General features: G+C 35.4%; 2 protein-coding genes across 2 annotated transcripts; both read left to right on the top strand.

The window, feature by feature from the left end:
• Window positions 1-369: 369 nt before the first annotated feature.
• LOC149735505 (pre-mRNA-splicing factor ISY1 homolog) lies at window positions 370-5,570 on the top strand. The gene is made up of 9 exons (XM_089877706.1): window positions 370-544; window positions 1,065-1,099; window positions 1,490-1,512; window positions 1,884-2,063; window positions 2,695-2,850; window positions 3,615-3,670; window positions 3,888-4,010; window positions 4,426-4,547; window positions 5,242-5,570. The coding sequence occupies exons 2-9, from the start codon at window positions 1,097-1,099 to the stop codon at window positions 5,419-5,421; spliced, it is 843 nt and encodes a 280-aa protein (XP_089733832.1). The 5' UTR covers window positions 370-544; window positions 1,065-1,096; the 3' UTR covers window positions 5,422-5,570.
• Window positions 5,571-8,253: 2,683 nt separating this feature from the next.
• Window positions 8,254-18,168, top strand: LOC149735504 (uncharacterized). The gene is made up of 6 exons (XM_089877674.1): window positions 8,254-10,788; window positions 12,850-13,451; window positions 13,840-14,662; window positions 15,819-15,937; window positions 16,993-17,131; window positions 17,591-18,168. The coding sequence occupies exons 1-6, from the start codon at window positions 10,286-10,288 to the stop codon at window positions 17,793-17,795; spliced, it is 2,391 nt and encodes a 796-aa protein (XP_089733800.1). The 5' UTR covers window positions 8,254-10,285; the 3' UTR covers window positions 17,796-18,168.
• The last annotated feature ends 178 nt before the right edge of the window (window positions 18,169-18,346 follow it).

Here is an 18,346-nt window from a genome sequence, read left to right as displayed (position 1 = left end):
TTTTCTACGAGCATATTTAATAGCCTACTGTGGGAAAAAGTTGTGTGACCGACCACATTATACTCTTACGCTTATAATAACGTTATAATCAAAGAGTAATAACGTATTATAAAAACGTTAATATACCGAAAACTAATATCGCTTATAATCCGTATAGGAACTATAATACTGTTTTTCTGAAAAAATGTTAGGAGGGGCACAGAGCGTTACTAAAGCCATAAAATATCAATGTAAATATTACGGTAGTATTCATACAATTTTAAACTTTTTAAAACAATTTTAAACCTTTTTGTAATGGTAAAAATATCAATTTAAAACCTAGAAAATTTAGAAACTTGCGCCACTTAGCGGGCTACATTGCGTTGTCTTTATATTTTACCGCGCGTAATATATTTTATCTTAGATCAAACTGCTAAGTCAGCCAAAGTCGACTTTTTGCATGTAAACAGCTTTGCTTTAACTTAAAACATCTCGAAGTTGTTTAGGAAGAGCCAGTGTAATTGTTCATTCAAGAATTTGAAGTCGGGGCTTGCAGAATTTATTGGTAAGTATAATAGATTATAGGTACATATTTCGGTGCCCACCCATATTTTTACTTTAGAACTGTTTAGGTATTTGGCCATGTACCCCATTTCTAAAGTATATTTCTCATACTGTTTGGTATGCATTGGATATTTTATGCAATTGAAATAGCAATTCTTGGAAATGATTTAAAAATAAATGTTTATCATCTGATGTTATTATTTTACGATGTATTAGTATTATATTAATTATGTATGTGTTACTTTTAGTCAAAATTCTGACTGTAATATTGTTTACACTACCGGTCAGAAGCCCTTCATCCTCTAGGCTACTTAAAATGTAGTTTTAAAACAGATTGATATACCTTTGCCATTATTTATCCTTAATGTTTGAGTCATGCTAATAAAACTTTAGGAAACACTAACTAGTGACTAGTCTATTACTTATGACTTGCCATTTTACTATTGTTACTTTTATTTTTAACACACTATAATAAAATAAGATGTCGTTACATTTACATAAACACTTTGTTTTATCTGCAGATCATCAAATATTGTCATCAGATCTGTGAATTATGGTAATTATGTAACATATTTATATAGGCTTATTGGTGCTAGTTATAATCCCCACATTATTTGCTAACCACAAACCACTAGCCTCTAACCTATTGTATACTGTTTGGTCTACAGTTTGACCTTATAAGTTTGTATGTACTACATTATCTGTTTATAAATGATTTCTAAATGAACAATAAATAAAATGGACGTTTATTTATTTTAATAAACTGACAGGAGTGACCAGAATCAAAGAATGGAACTGTATAAAATATTATGTGTTTTTACAATTAAAGGAATACTGGTTGAAGCCTTTTAAAAAAATGTGTATATATAGGTTATAGCCATGTAGGCCTATACATAGGCTAAGGCTATATAACAATATTTTTATTGATTTTGTTTTGTGTTTACAGGCACGAAGCGCTGAAAAAGCTGTGTAAGTTATTTTTATTATATAATATATTGCTTTTTAACTTAAAGGACGGGTTTAGATATTTCGTTAACCAATGCACACTATTCAACATTATAATGTAAAATATCAACTCTTTCTAATTAAACTAGAATGCCACTGTTTTATATGTAAGTGGCAGGTAAGTTTACATTATAACACAGGTTAATCTAAGCCTTAAACCCAGTATCCTCTAGTTAAGGGGCAGGCACTTTAACCATTGCGCCTAGAGCAACCTTGTATAAGTTTTTTTTCAATTCTGTATGGGTGAGGTTCTAGAGTTAAGGATTTGTGATTTGGGCCAGATATGGCCCATTACCCTATATAAGTTTGAATATAATTTTTTATACCTCTCACAGTACTGCTCTTGCTCGTTTTCGCAAGATGAAATTAGAAGAAGGGAAGTTTGTAGAGCGTCGACCTTTTCTTGCAACTGATTGTCGAAGTTTAAGGAAATGTGAAAAATGGAGGCGACAAATAATCGGGGAAATATCAAGAAAAGTTTCACAAATACAAAACGCTGGACTTAGCGATTTTCAGTAAGTATAGAATACAGATATTAGATATGAGATATATAGACATGCAAAATGCACTATAGTAGTGACTGACTAAAAATAGCTGGCAACATTAGGTCCAGCAGAATAATTGAATCTAAACATGAAACTTTGGTTGCAAGTTATGATGAAAGTAAGAAGAACAAAGATGCTATATATATGATATATATATTTTTTTAAATCCTAGACATTTCCATTAGCCATTATTTCTATAATTAAAAATTGGTATACTATTCAGCTTGCCACAGACCCACAGTGTTACTCATTTTCTTTTGAATTTTTTTTATAAATCCTAAACATTCCCATTGGCCATTTATTTCTATGACCAAAAGATCCTATACTATTCAGCTTGCCACAGAGTTACTTTTATAAAGAACACATGCAACCATTTTAGATTTACACTATGCTTGGTAAAAACAATTCATATAATTTGCTATTTGCGAACCAGAATTTAAACCGATAACATAGCTCTGATAATTTTTAACTTATTGTTTACTGTTTATTTCTATATCATAGACGTAATTATATTTAAATGATTCTCAACACACCATAACAGGGTACACTAAGAAAACACTAAATAATCTTCATATTTTTTAATCTTTATTATCATATCCAGGCTGCGAGATTTAAACGATGAAATCAACAAACTAATTCGCGAGAAAGGTCATTGGCAAGATCGTATTATAGAACTTGGTGGTCCTAACTACTGGAAGATTGGTCCTAAGATGCTTGATCATGATGGGAAAGAGGTTCCTGGTAATCGTGGATACAAGTGAGTCTTATAGTGGTAATACCTGATTTTGTGTATATTTCTTATCTTAAGCACCTATCTTTTGAAAAAACCAGGGTGTTTTTTAGGCAGTATATGCCTATTAAAGGCGCATGTATGCCAATCGTAAAACTTTTAGTTGTTGCATTATCAACAGTTTGTCTGTTACTATGTGTAATTGTGTACTCAGATTAAGATTAATATATACCATAAATAATCAATCCTACGCATGCGTACCCCTGTTAGACACATATGTTTTCTGCTCAATTCTATATGGGTAAGGACATAAGGTCAAATGATGGAGCCTGCAAAGGAACCTGAGGTGTAGGCTCAAGTTAGCCGATTGCCCCAAATTAGCTATTTAAGATGTTTTCTGCCTATTGCAAATGTATATGTTTATCCATTATGTGATTTGGACTTCTGTAATGTGATTTTCACTCATAAAATTTAATTACATTCACTTTCTATACTAATTTTATTTAAGTTGACATCTTTTAACGGTATTAAGTTAATTTTCATATATATATAGTTATAGTATAATAATTGACAATGACATCTAAAAAATGATTTCAAAGCCGCATTTGCTTTTAATAAAAATAGATTTACAATGCATTCAAAATTGTAAATATAAAGAATGTAATTCCCATAATTTTCAACTACGTTTTTTCATGCGTAAAGAAAATGTATTAAACATATATTTTGGCAAACTCATTCATATGTATTGTTCAAATATTTTTAACTGTATATATTTGTAATAAATTATTCAGATATTTTGGTGCTGCCAAGGATTTACCTGGTGTGAGAGATCTATTTCAAAAAGATGGTAAGTCTAAAGTTATTACTAAACAAGTATTTTATTAAGTAGGGCTACCTTACCTAAATCTGTATTAAGCAATTTAATCAGTGATTAAATATTTATTTAGTTATATAAAATGTCTCGCTTATTGATGGTAATAATAACTAATAAAAGGGAATATTATGTAACATGTACAGATTATAATTGTGAGAGTTTGCTCTTTTTTTCTCTTTCTTTATCTTAGCTCCGAAGAAAACGAGGAAAACAAGAGGAGCATTGATGAAGAACATTGATGCGGATTATTACGGATACCGAGATGAAGATGACGGGGTGATCGTTCCTCTGGAGGAAGAACTTGAGAGAAAATGTAATTTTTGACTTAACAAAATAAATTTTATTGTCAAATGTGCCATAAAACATTTCATCATTTGGTTAAAATTCTCCGTAATGTACGCTTTGAGATTCAATCGTGTTTTTGCAGTTTTTTTGTAAAATATTTATTTACTTTTAAAAACAGTAATTATATATATTCTTTTTTCAACATGTTTTTATCCATCTTCTGACACCTATATAGGTCATAAATGCGACCTAAATATGATGTCGATCATTGTTAGCAAAGTAATAATTACCAAGAGCTCTTTTAAACTTAATAATATGTCTGACATCAACCTCAATACAAGCATATACATATAATTTTAATCCAGAAAAAAACTGTCAAATTGTTTGTGCCATTTTTATATTTATCATTTTTAATTTATTTTTTGCTCTGTTCCTCTACCTAGTGGTAGAAGAAGCAATTGCAGCTTGGAAGGAGAAGAAGGGGGAAGATTTAAAAGAAGAGGAAGATATTTACACATCAACAAAGATCGAGATTCCTAATGTTGATGATCAAGAAAGTTTTCAGGTGAATTTCGTTTCCACTTTTTCCTGGTTAAAGAAATATTACAGTTATATGAACATTTTGTTAATCGATATGTTTACATTTTCCTAAAGCTTTTGTGGGAAAGTATTCCATTTACATTAGTAAATAATACGTAGACACTATGCACTATGCAGTATCTATTAACATTTTTTATTTATATCTTCCCTAATAGCGAAGGTCATATTATTTTTAAAAAAACGAATAGATGGTAATTAACAAAAAACGACATCCACGCTATTAATAAAAGATATGGAAAAGAACGTCAGTTAACGATGAACTCGCATTGAGTTGTTAGATAGAACTAAATAAGGCAAGTTAATATAGTAGGGAGGGGGAAGATGGGACACCTTTGGTACACAATATCTAAATATCCTGTTCGTGTTTTAAACAGCAGGTAACAACGGTCTATGGGAGTCGGGGCGACACGCTTTTATAATTTATTGAATATTTTTTGTTTACTACCAAATGGAACGAGGCAATAGAATGAAAGGGTGTCCCACCCAACAACTAACAGTGGTTTATAGGAGCCGTGAGCTTACGGTTTAATATTTCTTTAAATGTTATTTGTTTACTAACGAATGGGACAAGAAATAAAGTAAAAAGGTGTCCATCTTTCCCCTCCCTACTATAAGGATTTGGTGGGAAAGCGTAAGTAACGACTTTTTATGTATTTTAGTTCCGAGAGGTCCAAACGCAAGAAGGGGCTCGGCCGTTCGTAGCTCACGTCCCTGTTCCCACGCAACATGACGTAGAAGAAGCTCTTCTTAAACGAAAGAAAATGGAATTACTGGAAAGATACGCGAGTGAAACGTTGCAAGCACAAAGTGCGGAAGCAAGGACATTAATGGGCGTATGATAAGAACGGGTTGCTATTGGCCAGTTGTTGTTAATGGCGGACAGTAATGTCCGTATTATGGAACCGGGATGTTGCCTCTATTTTTGTACATCACGTTTAAGCTCATTGTATAATGAACGAATACTGAAATAAACGATCATCGCAGAGTATACAGTGTGGTATTTGTCTAAACATCGTTTATGTAAAATGTGAATGAATGACTGCGAGTCATTATCCTCACGCGGTAGGGCGTCGACAGCCTGCTTACGAGTCACCGAAATTTTTAATTTTGTGGGTAATTATTTATAGAAATTTTTACAATGGTAGCAGCGTCTAGCCGTGAACCCGTAAACTTCTTGACAAGAGACAGGCCAAAAAACTGTCGGTGACAATGTCTCCAAAATGTTGCCGTCTAAACACCGTCTATACGAGTCGCGAGGATATGGTTTTATAATTCTTTGAATGTATTCTGTTTACCTCAAAAAAGGGACAAGAAAATGGAATAAAAAGGTGTCCCATCTTCCCCACCCTATTATACTATGACTGATCGTCGTGGCAAATTTGCGCTAAACAAACATGATATGTCCATCAAGTTTATAATTAGTGTTCCTCATCTCATCGTTAACGAGCAGCAATACATAATGCATACTTTAAATTGCTCCGTTGGTATCTTTGTAATAACAGTTATATTGGACAAATCGCTGTCGATGCGCCGGGTTTGCCGCTTCTTTTCCCCGCGGGATCTCGCACAATTCCCGGGGCTTACGAATGCCAATAATTGAGCGATATTGCTTGCCGTTTGATTTTAATGAGCGCCTAACAAGATCCCACAGCATGACATACGTCACTGGCTTCCATATAATGATTGATGTGGCGAAGGGCCAACTACTGCAGGGCCAAATTAGTGCGTATTTTTGTTTGTTATGTATGTATAGATTTTCTGTGTCTCCGCTATAAAAACACGCGTTCGTAGCAGCATGGTAATAGAAAGAATTGACGGTAGAGTCCAATCAAATGCAAATTTATATGTTTTCAGTTGTAACCGATAAGTACAAACATAGAGTAGGGTGGGAAAGATGGGACACATATATAGCACGTAATATCCGAATATCCTGATCGTGTTTTAAACAGCAGGTAACAACGGTCTATGGGAGTCGGGGCGACACGCTTTTATAATTTATTGAATATTTTTTGTTTACTATCAAAAGGGACGAGGCAATAGAATGAAAGGGTGTCCCACCTTTCCCCACTCTACTATATAACAAAATATGCAACAGGCATACTTGGAAAAACAGGGATCAGATGCCACGAAACACGTATAACAGACAAAAGCAATCTTAATTTTCGTAACACCAGATTGTAACTGTATTTCATTACACAGGAGTCGTACTACTCCACAAGCACCAGCAGACCAGGGTTAGATTCACCGAATATATTACAGTTTTAGAAAAAATAACTATAATATTTAAAGTGAGTACAAACAGAGGGTAAATATTGAATTGTTGAATCGATAAACAGACGTATATGTACTTATTAGCATATTATAATTTGGGTTAACATGGTCTATTTGTTCGTCCGATAGTATAGTAAACAAAGAATATTTACAAAACTACATAACCGTAACTTTACGATTCTAAACGAGTGTTTTTATTTGTTAAAACGCAATCAGAAAATAATGGGTTTTAGTATAGTAGGGTGGGGGAAGATGGGACACCTTTCACACATAATAACCAAATATCCTGATCGTGTTTTAAACAATTAACAACGATCTGTGGGAGCCGTGAAGATAAAGTTTTATAAAAAATCGTTTAATGTTTATGACTGCCAAATTGGAGGAGAAAATAGATTAAAAAGGTGTCCCATTTTCCCCCACCCTACTATACTATAACGGTATCCCATCTTACCCCACAGTATTATATTAATAGCATTTTAAAGGCTTATACAATAATAATGTATTTCCCTTTAATACTCGGTAATTCGGTGCTTCAATATACAGTAATTCTAATGCTCAAGCCTCCCCTTCGTGTAAAGGTAATTGTTTGGAATTACGGACATCTGCCTTGAAGAATTTAAAATCGTTAAGTCGAGTTTAGTTTAAGTGTATAGGTGCTTGAGGAGCTAATGCGTGAAATTAAATCCACACCTTGTAATTGCTTTTCAATGGGACTATTTTAACATTCATTAGACTGTACCGCAGTGGGGAATAATATGTTTTAGAAATCGCTGCTTTTTAAGCAATTTTTGTGTTGTGTCGGACGTGGAGTCAGTTTTATTGCGGCAATTGTCGTAAGAGTTGATTGAATAGGTTTACAGCGCCTTAATATATACATTTGACTTTGGTCGATTGACCAATTGTTTAATTGTAATGATTGCATTTACAATGTTGGTATTGATCGCTAAGTCATTGCTGCGGTGTTTTTATATCAGGGGTTATAGTCACAATGCGGATTTCTAACTTTGGATGTTTGCGAGGATAAGCATGAGGTATAGCAAAGGGTACAGCAGGTAAAACGATACATATTTAGTTAATACTTTAAAATTAGTAGTTAGTTTTGCTTCTCAAATTTAGTCGTTATATAGTGGTGTGGGAGAAGATGAGACACCTTTAGCACATAATATCCAAATATCCCGACCATGTTTTAAACAAATAATAACGGTCTATTAGAGTCGTGAGGATACGGTTTTATATTTCTTTGAATGTCTTTGTGTTTACTACAATGCGGGACGAGAAAATAGTATGAAAAGGTGTCCCATCTTCCCCCATCCTACTATAGTAATAATTTTAATTATTCAATTGTAAAAAAACACAGTTGTAAAAAAACAGTTAAGAATCTTATTCTGTATGAGTGGGGTCGTACGCCAAAAGGCAGCCAAGTAGGGACCTGAGATTTACGCCAGTGTTCTGGCATATCACGCGTACATATATAATCGCATATGCACCCATACTTGATGCATGTTGGTTTCGCTTTCTTTATTTTTCGTTACTCCACAAACGATGCTACCAAAACATATGTGTCACATCCCATCGTTCAATAAACATGAGCCGGTGTCAAATTACAGGTGACTGATATCCGTTTAAAACGTGTTTTGATCCAAATGACACCAACGTAAGTCGATTCGACATGATTACAAGTCGATTCGGCGTGTACTGCGCGACAAATGACAAGAACTTAAACGCCGGCCGAGATCTACACGTCGCTTGGGACGAAACAGGTTGCCAGCTACGTCTGGGAATTTAATTATTCCGACATTTTTACCACAAGTTGCTTACGAAACAGACGTTATACGTCCAGGGTGATATTACCTTTGACCGGCGTTTCTCTGCCGAGCTGTCTCATTAGCCCTGATAGCCAGCAGAAGAGAATGAACACATAGGTCAACCAATATAGATTGTTTCCTATATATGCAGTATGTAAATCCAGGGTTTGTGTTATATATATATCTAGTTTGTCTGAGACGCGGATACTACAATGCGTTTATACGACATTTTGCGTTTGAGGTTGAGTTTTAACAAGGAGTTTTTAGTAATAACACCTAGATACGTTAAAAAATTATACAAATACAGAGCGAAAAGTTTTACAAATACAGAGCGAAAGACTGCGCAAAAATTAAATCTGACAGCAAATGCGAACCAGTAATTCGAAGTTGATGTAAAAACTAAATTTAGTCGTAGTGCTTCTGACAGTGAACAGTAACTTTACTTCAGTAGTATACGGTAACATATTCCCGGAACCTGCATATACAGTAGTTTCATTCTATTTTCTTGTGGCAGTTGGTAGAAAACAAAGGAAATTTAAAAAATATATAAAACTGTATCCTCATGACTCCAATCGACCGTTATTTACTGTTTAAAACATGATCGGGATATTTAAATATTATTTGCTGAAGGTGTCCCATCTTACCCCAGGCTACTATACCAATATTTTAAACCGTAGAAGTGTAGTAACACACCCGCAAAGATAAATTCTTTATAAGTAGATCGGGGGAAGACGGGACACATTTAGCACATAATATCCTGATCGTGTTTTGAACAATTAACAACGGACTATGGGAGCCGTGAGGATAAGGTTTTATAATTCTTTGAATGTTCTTTGTTTACTACTAAATGGGACAGAAAAACAAATTCAAAAAGTGTCCCATCTCCCCCCACCCTACTGTACTACTCTTAGAAAGTATTGTACTCGATCGCTTTTGTCTTTAAGTTAATTGCGTCCGGTGTATGAGATTCAGGGTGTAGAACAAGGCCGAGTTATATAATTCACCTTGCGCTTCATGTTCCTCGTTAAGCGCTACCCACTTTTATACTGATTTCATTAATTTTTAATAGAAATCGCATAGAAAGGGGGCACCACTGGTGAATCAGTCCACCTTTAATGTTCCTTATATATTATGCCATAGTTTATTTATATGGGAGATCAGTTTTAACGACGCACCGTGTATCAGGTTTAAAGTAAGATATAGTGTACGTTCTACCGCGGCAAAATGGGATTGAAATGGCCCTGTCATTTAAGTTGTAAATCGGATCTGGCTATATTATATATATATATACAAGTCGCTGGATTAATTGCACAGAAAATTGTTCCGCATGTCGCCATGTGAACTATTGTGTGGTGAAAATAGGCCACGCTGTATTAGTTTCAAAGTCAATGAAATGTATTGTCATAATGGTAGTCACGTCCTTAGTTTTAACTTGTATGCTTTGTTTTATTTATATCAAGGTGTTGGTGTAGAATTAGAATCTAAAACTGTGCTTTAACAAGAGAGATATACATGTGTTTGAAAGCGATTTAGTCATGACAGATTAAGATTTTCTGACATTTTTTGGACGATTCGTTAGCCAGCAAGTATTATCGTTTTGTTTATCGGCGAGTACAAGCGGTACACGATGACAAGCCATAACTGTGTTCATGGGCACGCCAGGATTCCAAGACACGCTGCTGTACAACAATGTGAACGAATCAGAAGAGGCAAACAAAATATAAATAGGGTTGAGCAACGGTTAGTGCAGCCTGTTCCGAAAATGCCAAATTTCGTTCTTCATCATAATGGAAAAGTATACAACCTGCGCCCGCGGGGTGCTATATCCATGCATGCGAGTCAATGGCGCCATGGGAATTGTAAGTGCCCGGTTAATCCAGCCAGGACGCACTACGCTCGGCCCTCTAATAGAGAAGCGCCCGTCAGCCGCTCCGACGCTTGTCATAACTCCAAGTTCGCCGCCGGTAGAGGCTTACCGATGCAGGTTGTTAAGATCGAGACAGACGCCACTTCTCTGCCGGAAAACGGCGATCTGAAGCTGGTCAGATTCCAACGTCGGGCTCGTTTTCTCCGACAGAATAGCGACGAAGTTTGCTGGAGAAATTTACAAGAACAACGACAATTGCAACGGTATGTTATTGTACATCTGTTGAACTTTAAATTTATAAAAAATATTGCTTTTAAAATTAAAATATCATTTTTTATCAAACATGTAGTTCTCGATGATATTCTAGTCGCCCTCGTAGTACGATTTAAATTCTAGTAATACTATAATATCGGCGCCAGCAATGTAGTAAACGTCTAAAATAACATTACGACTAATTTCAATAAGAAAATCTTGTTTAAAAGTACAACTCTATCCGTCTGTTAAAACAAATGCATTCTAACAAATGTAAACTGGTGTTGTGATGGTTTTTAACTTATGTATATCATAAGCCCATCGAACATTATCGGATTCCTATCATTACCGGGCAAGCTTTTCAACTTGAAGCTTTCATAAATCAATTGATTCAATAAACTTGGATTGCTATTTAATTTACAAACCTTATCGATTACCAAAAGTGTTTCCGAACCAAAAGCAACTTTGTTTGGTCACGTAACCGGGATAATGTTTTAGACAAAAAAAACTTTGTTTAAGTTTATTTTCCAGTTAAGTTAATGTTAATTATAAGCTCACTTATGATTAAGGTGACGGTCGAGACCTATTTTGCAATAAAGTGTTTCCATTTTTCGCAGTGTATTAACCTATGAGTATTATTATTAATTTTTTTAATACATTTTGGAGCATTATTGTAAAATGTTAATTTTTTACATGGAAACACTGCTATTTTCCACTTCGGTTTAAAGCGCGCGTTAGGAATTGTCCTTCTTCGGACTTTTCGATCTTTTCCTTCTTACGTCACTATCGCTTAACGTCTCGGTGTAGAAAGGGCCGAGTAAGATACGCAGCACGTCTTGATTCCAGAAAAGACATGGAAACTCTTTTTAGCGAATACCACGTTTCGAAAGTAATTGATAGCACAACAGAGTGAGAGTATAGCAACGTCTTTTTAGTTGAGATGGAGTTTTTCTTCTGTGAAAGCGATAAAAAAGCATTAATACTTAAACCTATGCTATGGTATGCAAGGCATCAATTTTTAATTCAGCTTTGTTTTAATGAGTAGACCCGTTTGCATGTTATGCGAAATTGGTAAGGTGATATCACTTCAGTTAATAAAGACCTTCATGTACATCAGCTAGTTAGTGCTGTTGTAGTACCTTGTAACTTGGCAAAGCTTTTAGCACATGTACGGTTACGCGTGGGTGTTTTTGCCAACTAATGAATAATTGAAATCGAGACTTAAACCTGTGGTAGCACAACATCGGTGTATGGAGCTTTGTTGGACAATGTTTGCAAGCGTAGAATTCAAATATTTCTGTCAGTCATGTTATTAAAACTGCATGTGTGGTTGAGTGGTTCAATTTTCAAAGGCCATCGCTGCGTTTAATTGTTCGCAATTTGCGTATAGATCGTTTTACTTATACCGTAAAAGACAGGCGCTGTTTATGTTAGATCGCTATCATTCACCGGACATATTATAACTACTAATTAAAAATCATTAAAAATGCATATGTTTTGTCTGTGAAATTATGAAGTCTGCGTTTTAAAGCCCGACCGTTTTAGGTAATATTTATATTATTCTTCATACAGCGGGGTGGGGATAGATGTTACAGCTTTTCACTCTCTTTTCTTGGCCCATTTGGTAGTAAACAAAAAAAGTTAAAGAATTATAAAACCGCATCCTTACGGCTCTCATAGACTGGGGTTATTGATTTAAAACACGATCAGGATATTTGGATATTATGTGTAAAATGTGTCCCATCTTCCCCCACCCAACTATATATTCACATAATGGGTTTATGTAAATAGGCGCGAGGTAAACTATATGTCGAGTCATGTAATATAAAGCTGTGTTGTTACGGTTATTAATGTTTAGCAATATGACATGTGTCATACAAAAAGGCAGATTAGTTAAGGTACCATATATATATATTTAATTTTTAACAGGTTGCTCAATTTTTGCATGTTAAAAAAAAAGTTTAACAGGTTGCTCAATTTTTTGCATGTTAATATCTGAATACTATTTTTTGTGTATGTATATAATCATATATCGTCTATGAAAATTAATAAACCGTTTTACATTTTTTCAGAGCTCAAAATCTGCGAGCTCGAACTTTTCGCAGGGCGAAGAGCGAATCAAGTAGTGAGCCTGTTTCTCATGTCGGGGTGATTCCCGCAACACGTCGGTGCAGACCTTCAAAAAAAGAAAGAGCAGAACAGCGATCTTTCCGCTTAAAACGCTGGACCCAAACTCCTGACGATTCCAGCTTTGCCTCCATTCTGGATGCTTCGATTCCAGGCAGTAAAACTTCGACCCAGTCTTCCGAGTGGTTTGAATCTTCATCGTTTGGTGTGGAACTGTCCGACAGAAAAGGCGTTGAAGCAGTTGTGAGAGCGAGGAACAACGTGGCTAAGATAGCCGCGGCAATGGCAGCAATGTCACAAGTTGCGAACAAATCGAAAATAAAGAAATCGGACAGCGGCGTTTGGTGCGAAAAATCCCCTGAAGCTGAGCAGAACACGGGTTCGAATACAGCAGCTCAAACTGTATCTGAGGGAGCTGAATTAAAGCAGGTTTTAACTCCTCCGAAAGACCATCCAAACACTTGTAATTCAAACACACTGCAGCAGTCTGAAGATCACATAACGACATCAGTGACGGAGGTTAAGACAGTGGCAATGGAGAACTCAGGTATATATAAATATGAAGTAGGCCGTGGTATTAGAATTATAGATATTTTTTATTCAAATGTCGACGTGTTTTAGAGTCATCAGTTAACAGTTACATATGACTCTGTAACTATTTTTTAGAATTAAATAGATACTTTTTTTACTCAAATGTCGACGAGAGTTACGGTTAACAGTTCTATATGATTCTGTATAACACTTCCAGCGTATACCACTTAAATAGACGTATAAAAGTAAAAATAAAACATTCACTGTTTTACCCAAACCGCTGCTATATTGTGTTCAACTACACACTAAGAAAATACTATCGTTTCAAAGTAGGTTCATTAGCAAGTTGATTTTTACATCTCTTTATTATTCAATATGCCTTATCATTTTATACCAATATTTAGGAGATTTGAATTCTGTAAGAACCGACATCGAGACGACGGCGCCTTGTTGTCCATGTTGTAAAACGCAAATCAGTGAACCAGCAGTCAATCATGCAGCAAGCAGTCCACCAAGTTCGAAAGTTGCACAAAATCTTTCGATTATTGAAACTGATGCACACACACAAATCCCAACGACATCCCGTTATACAACAATATGCGATAAGTCAAGTTCAACCAGCGAGTTTCAGCGCCACCAAGCGACCAGTAATGGAGCCATTTATAGAAATCAAGTTGACCATTTTCGAAATGATGTAACTACAGTTAGGCCTGACTACGCGACGACGAACTTTCGGTCCCCAACAGGCAACGTTACAGATCAAACCGCTTACGCCGTGGAAAGACATACGACTGAAAGAGGATATGGTGTAACAAACACATATGATAAAAGGCATCATTTCCAAAACGTCAACCGACCTCCACCACCAGTGCCGTACTGTGACAGTCACATGAGTGCCCTTGCTCGAATATGTGGGTGTTGCGGCGACGACCAGTATTCACAAAACTCAGCTTCAAAGGCATATTCCTATTACCCGTACGGTACGGGGGGTTTCACTCCATTAGTGAGCCCAGCTTTCCCTAAAATCCCTGGGAATGCTCAAATGTGCGACTGTGACTGTCCAGAATGTGTCAAGTACCTTCGGAGGCTCAAAGATTACCAGAAGATGAAAGGATTAAAAGGCCCCACATCCACACAACAACCTATCTCACGATCCAATCGTAAGTTTACAGTTTCGCATGGAACTGAAACTGGCAGTTTTGGAACAACTTTCACAAATTACTCCGGGTGAGCATTTTATAACATGATGTATTGTATAGTAGGGTGAAGGAAGACAGGGTACCTTTAGTATATTATCTAAATATCCCGATCGTGTTTTAAACAATAAACAATGGTCTATTGGAGTGGTGGGAATACGGTTTTAATTATTAAATGTTCCTTATTTACCACCAAATGGGACGAGGGAAAAGAATGAAAAGTTGTCCCATCTCCCCCCACCCATCTACGTTATATAGGGTAGTACAGAAAACGTAGGATTTAGGTGCTAATGGTTCCCCAGCTTACACCCCGCAGTTACGGTTATAATACATTTGGTCGCATATACTAAGGCCAATTTGTTTTAAATAAATAGTGTAAATTAATTAGCGTAATTTCTAAAATTATCAAATATTATTATAAATTACTAAATAGCCATTTCAACGTAAAGGAAACGACTTTAAACTTTAAGTTGATTATTATGCAGTAAGTTATCATCCATAACTCTGTTTGTCAATATGAATTTGGGATCAGATAGATAAAATAATTGACTTCGATCCGCGGACTTGTATTTATAAAAAGATTCACTGAGTAGAGTGAAGGACAATTGGATTAGTCTATACATCGTGTCGATAAATCAATTGCATCAGTTGTTCTCGTAGCTCAGACTTCTAAAATTAATTGAGGCCATTTCAATTTCAGTTATTCATTTTATTTTATGGACGTATGGTGTTTACGTCTATTTAAATACTTGCAAAAACTTAATTAACTTCTGTATGTTATGGTTGGGGTAAAATAGTACATATTTTTAGTCTGTTTTTTTCGTCCCATTTGGTATACGATAAACCATTTACAGATTTATAGTAGAGTGGGGAAGATGGGACACCTTTATCACATAAAAGCCAAATATCCCGATCTTTTTTTTTGTAAAATCAACAATTAATGGTCTATGGGAGTCGTGAGGTTACGGTGTTATATTTCTTTGAATGTTTTTTGTTTATTATCAAATGGGATGAGAAAACAGAATAAAAAGGTGTCTCATCTCTCCCCACTCTACTATATAACCGTATCTTAGCACTCCAAAACAGCTTTGTCAATTTTTAAAAGCATAGTTAAGAATTATAATATATTATTTACTTACGGCATCCATTTTACCCGCACATTACCTTACGATAAATTTACTATATAGAGTCTTTGGGACACTTTTTCTCTGTTTCCGTTGTTTTGATGGCAAAGACAGCGATACCTTGAGTTCTGGTGGTTCAGATACTGGAAACGATAGTGGCGACGACGGCGAAGAAGAAGGGGGTATGTTAATACCGTATCGTATCCCTATAAATTTATTCAATAATTACTTAACACGGCCGTTGCCCCGGCCAAATTGTATGTCTGAGTTACGTTCATATGAAATATTAATGTGACTGCTATCTTATTATGCGCTTAACCGGGCATCACTTTACAACTCCCATTACTCTAACTATTTCAAAGCACAAAGTAATAGGTGAATGTATAATGTATGGTATTCTATATATTGTAGCATATTTTGTATTATCTTAATTGATACCCATTTTATAATGTACGGTGGAAGTCTTTTAATTTTATCGTGTAAGACACATTCTACCAAAACGTGTTATACTTGGTTCACAAGCGGGTGCACAATTTATAATAATAGTACCATAGTATACTGTCTGTGAGGTGAGATGAGACATACTTAGCACCTAATCCCATATTTCCTCATGGTGTATTGATCAGTTCAAAACGCTCTTTTAGAGACGCGTGGCTATACGGTTTTATAATCATGTTAATATACTCTTTGTTTACTACTATAAAAATAGGAGAAAAAGAGAAAGAAAACATATACTAACAACTGCATGCTTTGGTCTATTGTTTAATGAACCGTATTAGAACCTTTAAGTCGAATGTTGTTTTGCCCGAACCGTCTTCCGCTCGTTAATTACTGATTACTCGCCGCATTCCGCCTGCTTAAGTCAAATCCCATGCGCCTTGCAATGTGTTAGTGGTTGGATTGAGGACGTATTAGTTTGGTTGTGGCCATGCCTTTCTGTGTTGGTGATTAAGACAGTTTACATCAGTTGTGTATAGTGTGTTTTATAAATACCCATAAACTTTCAGAAGCAACATACATACAGTGTGTGTTAGACAGGAACACATTGTTTGTTGTGTATATATGTGTACTAATAAAACACATCATGTGTTGAAACATAAATTCTGTGTAGGCAGAAACACATTGGGTGTGTGTTTTAGCACATTGTGAGAACCATCAATTTACAACCTGTATGAAGTTTACCTGATGCATTACACAGAAATTAGTTAAAGTAATATATTTTACACATTACATGCAGAAGGATATGTGGAACACGGTGATGGGGTAAGTGTGGATGGAGATTCGGATGGCGGAGACTCTGGGAGCGATTCTGGTGGTGAAGTCAGTATGAACAGTGCAGAATTATTTGATGATGCAAACAACATGTTTGATATCAAGTAAGGCAACAACAACGCTTTTTAATAGATTTTTTTTATAGTTTTTATTCATGTTTTTTAACGGCTTTGGTGTCAATTCTTTTACTTTCGTTTTTTAATTGGCTTCAGTTATCGTATTGAAAGAGGTGAATAAAATCATATAAATAGTACACTTTGGTAAGAAAGAATACCATTAGCACCTAAATACCATATTTCCTGATTTTGTTTTTAACAATTATAATTTTTGATCAGGATATTGGGATATTAGGCTATGTGCCAAAGGTGTCCCGTATTCCCCCACCCTACATTTATTAACAGCGGTCTATTGGAGTCGTGAGGATACAGTTTTATAATTCTTTGAATGTCGTTGTTTACTACCAAAAATGACGACAAAATAGAGTAAAAAGTTGGCCTATCTTCACTCACCCTACTATCACATAATACCTACTGGTTATAATATACATTAAACTTCTTCATCAGAACTGCTCTCGGAGAAGGAGAAGATTCAGATGGAGGACCCGGCTCCAACGGATCAGATTGCTCCGACTCACTAACTGAACTCCGCTCCCGGAGCAAAAAAGGGTCCGGGAGCTCGGATGAGGGGGAGGAGGAATCAGAAATGACACAAGACGAAGATGACTTTATGGACTCGTGGGAATCACTTGCTATATTGGAACGAGAATAAGGATTGTCCAGTAACTGCAGGACATTGAAATCTGATGTTTTCAGTTTAAAGTTCATGATAATTTTTCGTGTCAGCATAATACATGAAATATTTGTTCGTGTTATGAGGTACGCTACTTTTAACTTTTAGAAAAATTACATCGGTACTTTTATCATGTTGCAGCATTTCTCCGAATCTGTATTTCCACTATTGCAGTTAACGAAGTAACTCCTTCAAAATAATTTAGGTTTTACTTGTTTTGCAGATATACGTGAAGTAATAAAAACTGCATTATATGCGAAATTTGCTAAAATAAAGATATTTTAATGAAATATTTGATGCTTTAAATAAGTTTATATTAAACATGGTCGCCATTATATGCTATCTATGTTAACCTAGTTCTTATGAACGCTTAGCGTATGTGGTAATACTTTTAAACCTTTCATTTTTAGGTGATTGTTTTTCTTTATGGTTGACAACTTAGACAACCCAAATTGACCACTGAATTGGAGCAAATTTAAGCGTCTTGCCCAAGAACACACTCACACACAATATTAGCAGCGAAGTATAAA

This window comes from Ciona robusta, chromosome 5, assembly GCF_009617815.1.
Source record: "Ciona robusta chromosome 5, ASM961781v2".
Lineage (NCBI taxonomy): Eukaryota > Metazoa > Chordata > Ascidiacea > Phlebobranchia > Cionidae > Ciona > Ciona robusta.
The sequence above is the reverse complement of the archived record's forward strand: the minus strand, read 5'-3'. Positions and strand labels throughout refer to the sequence as shown.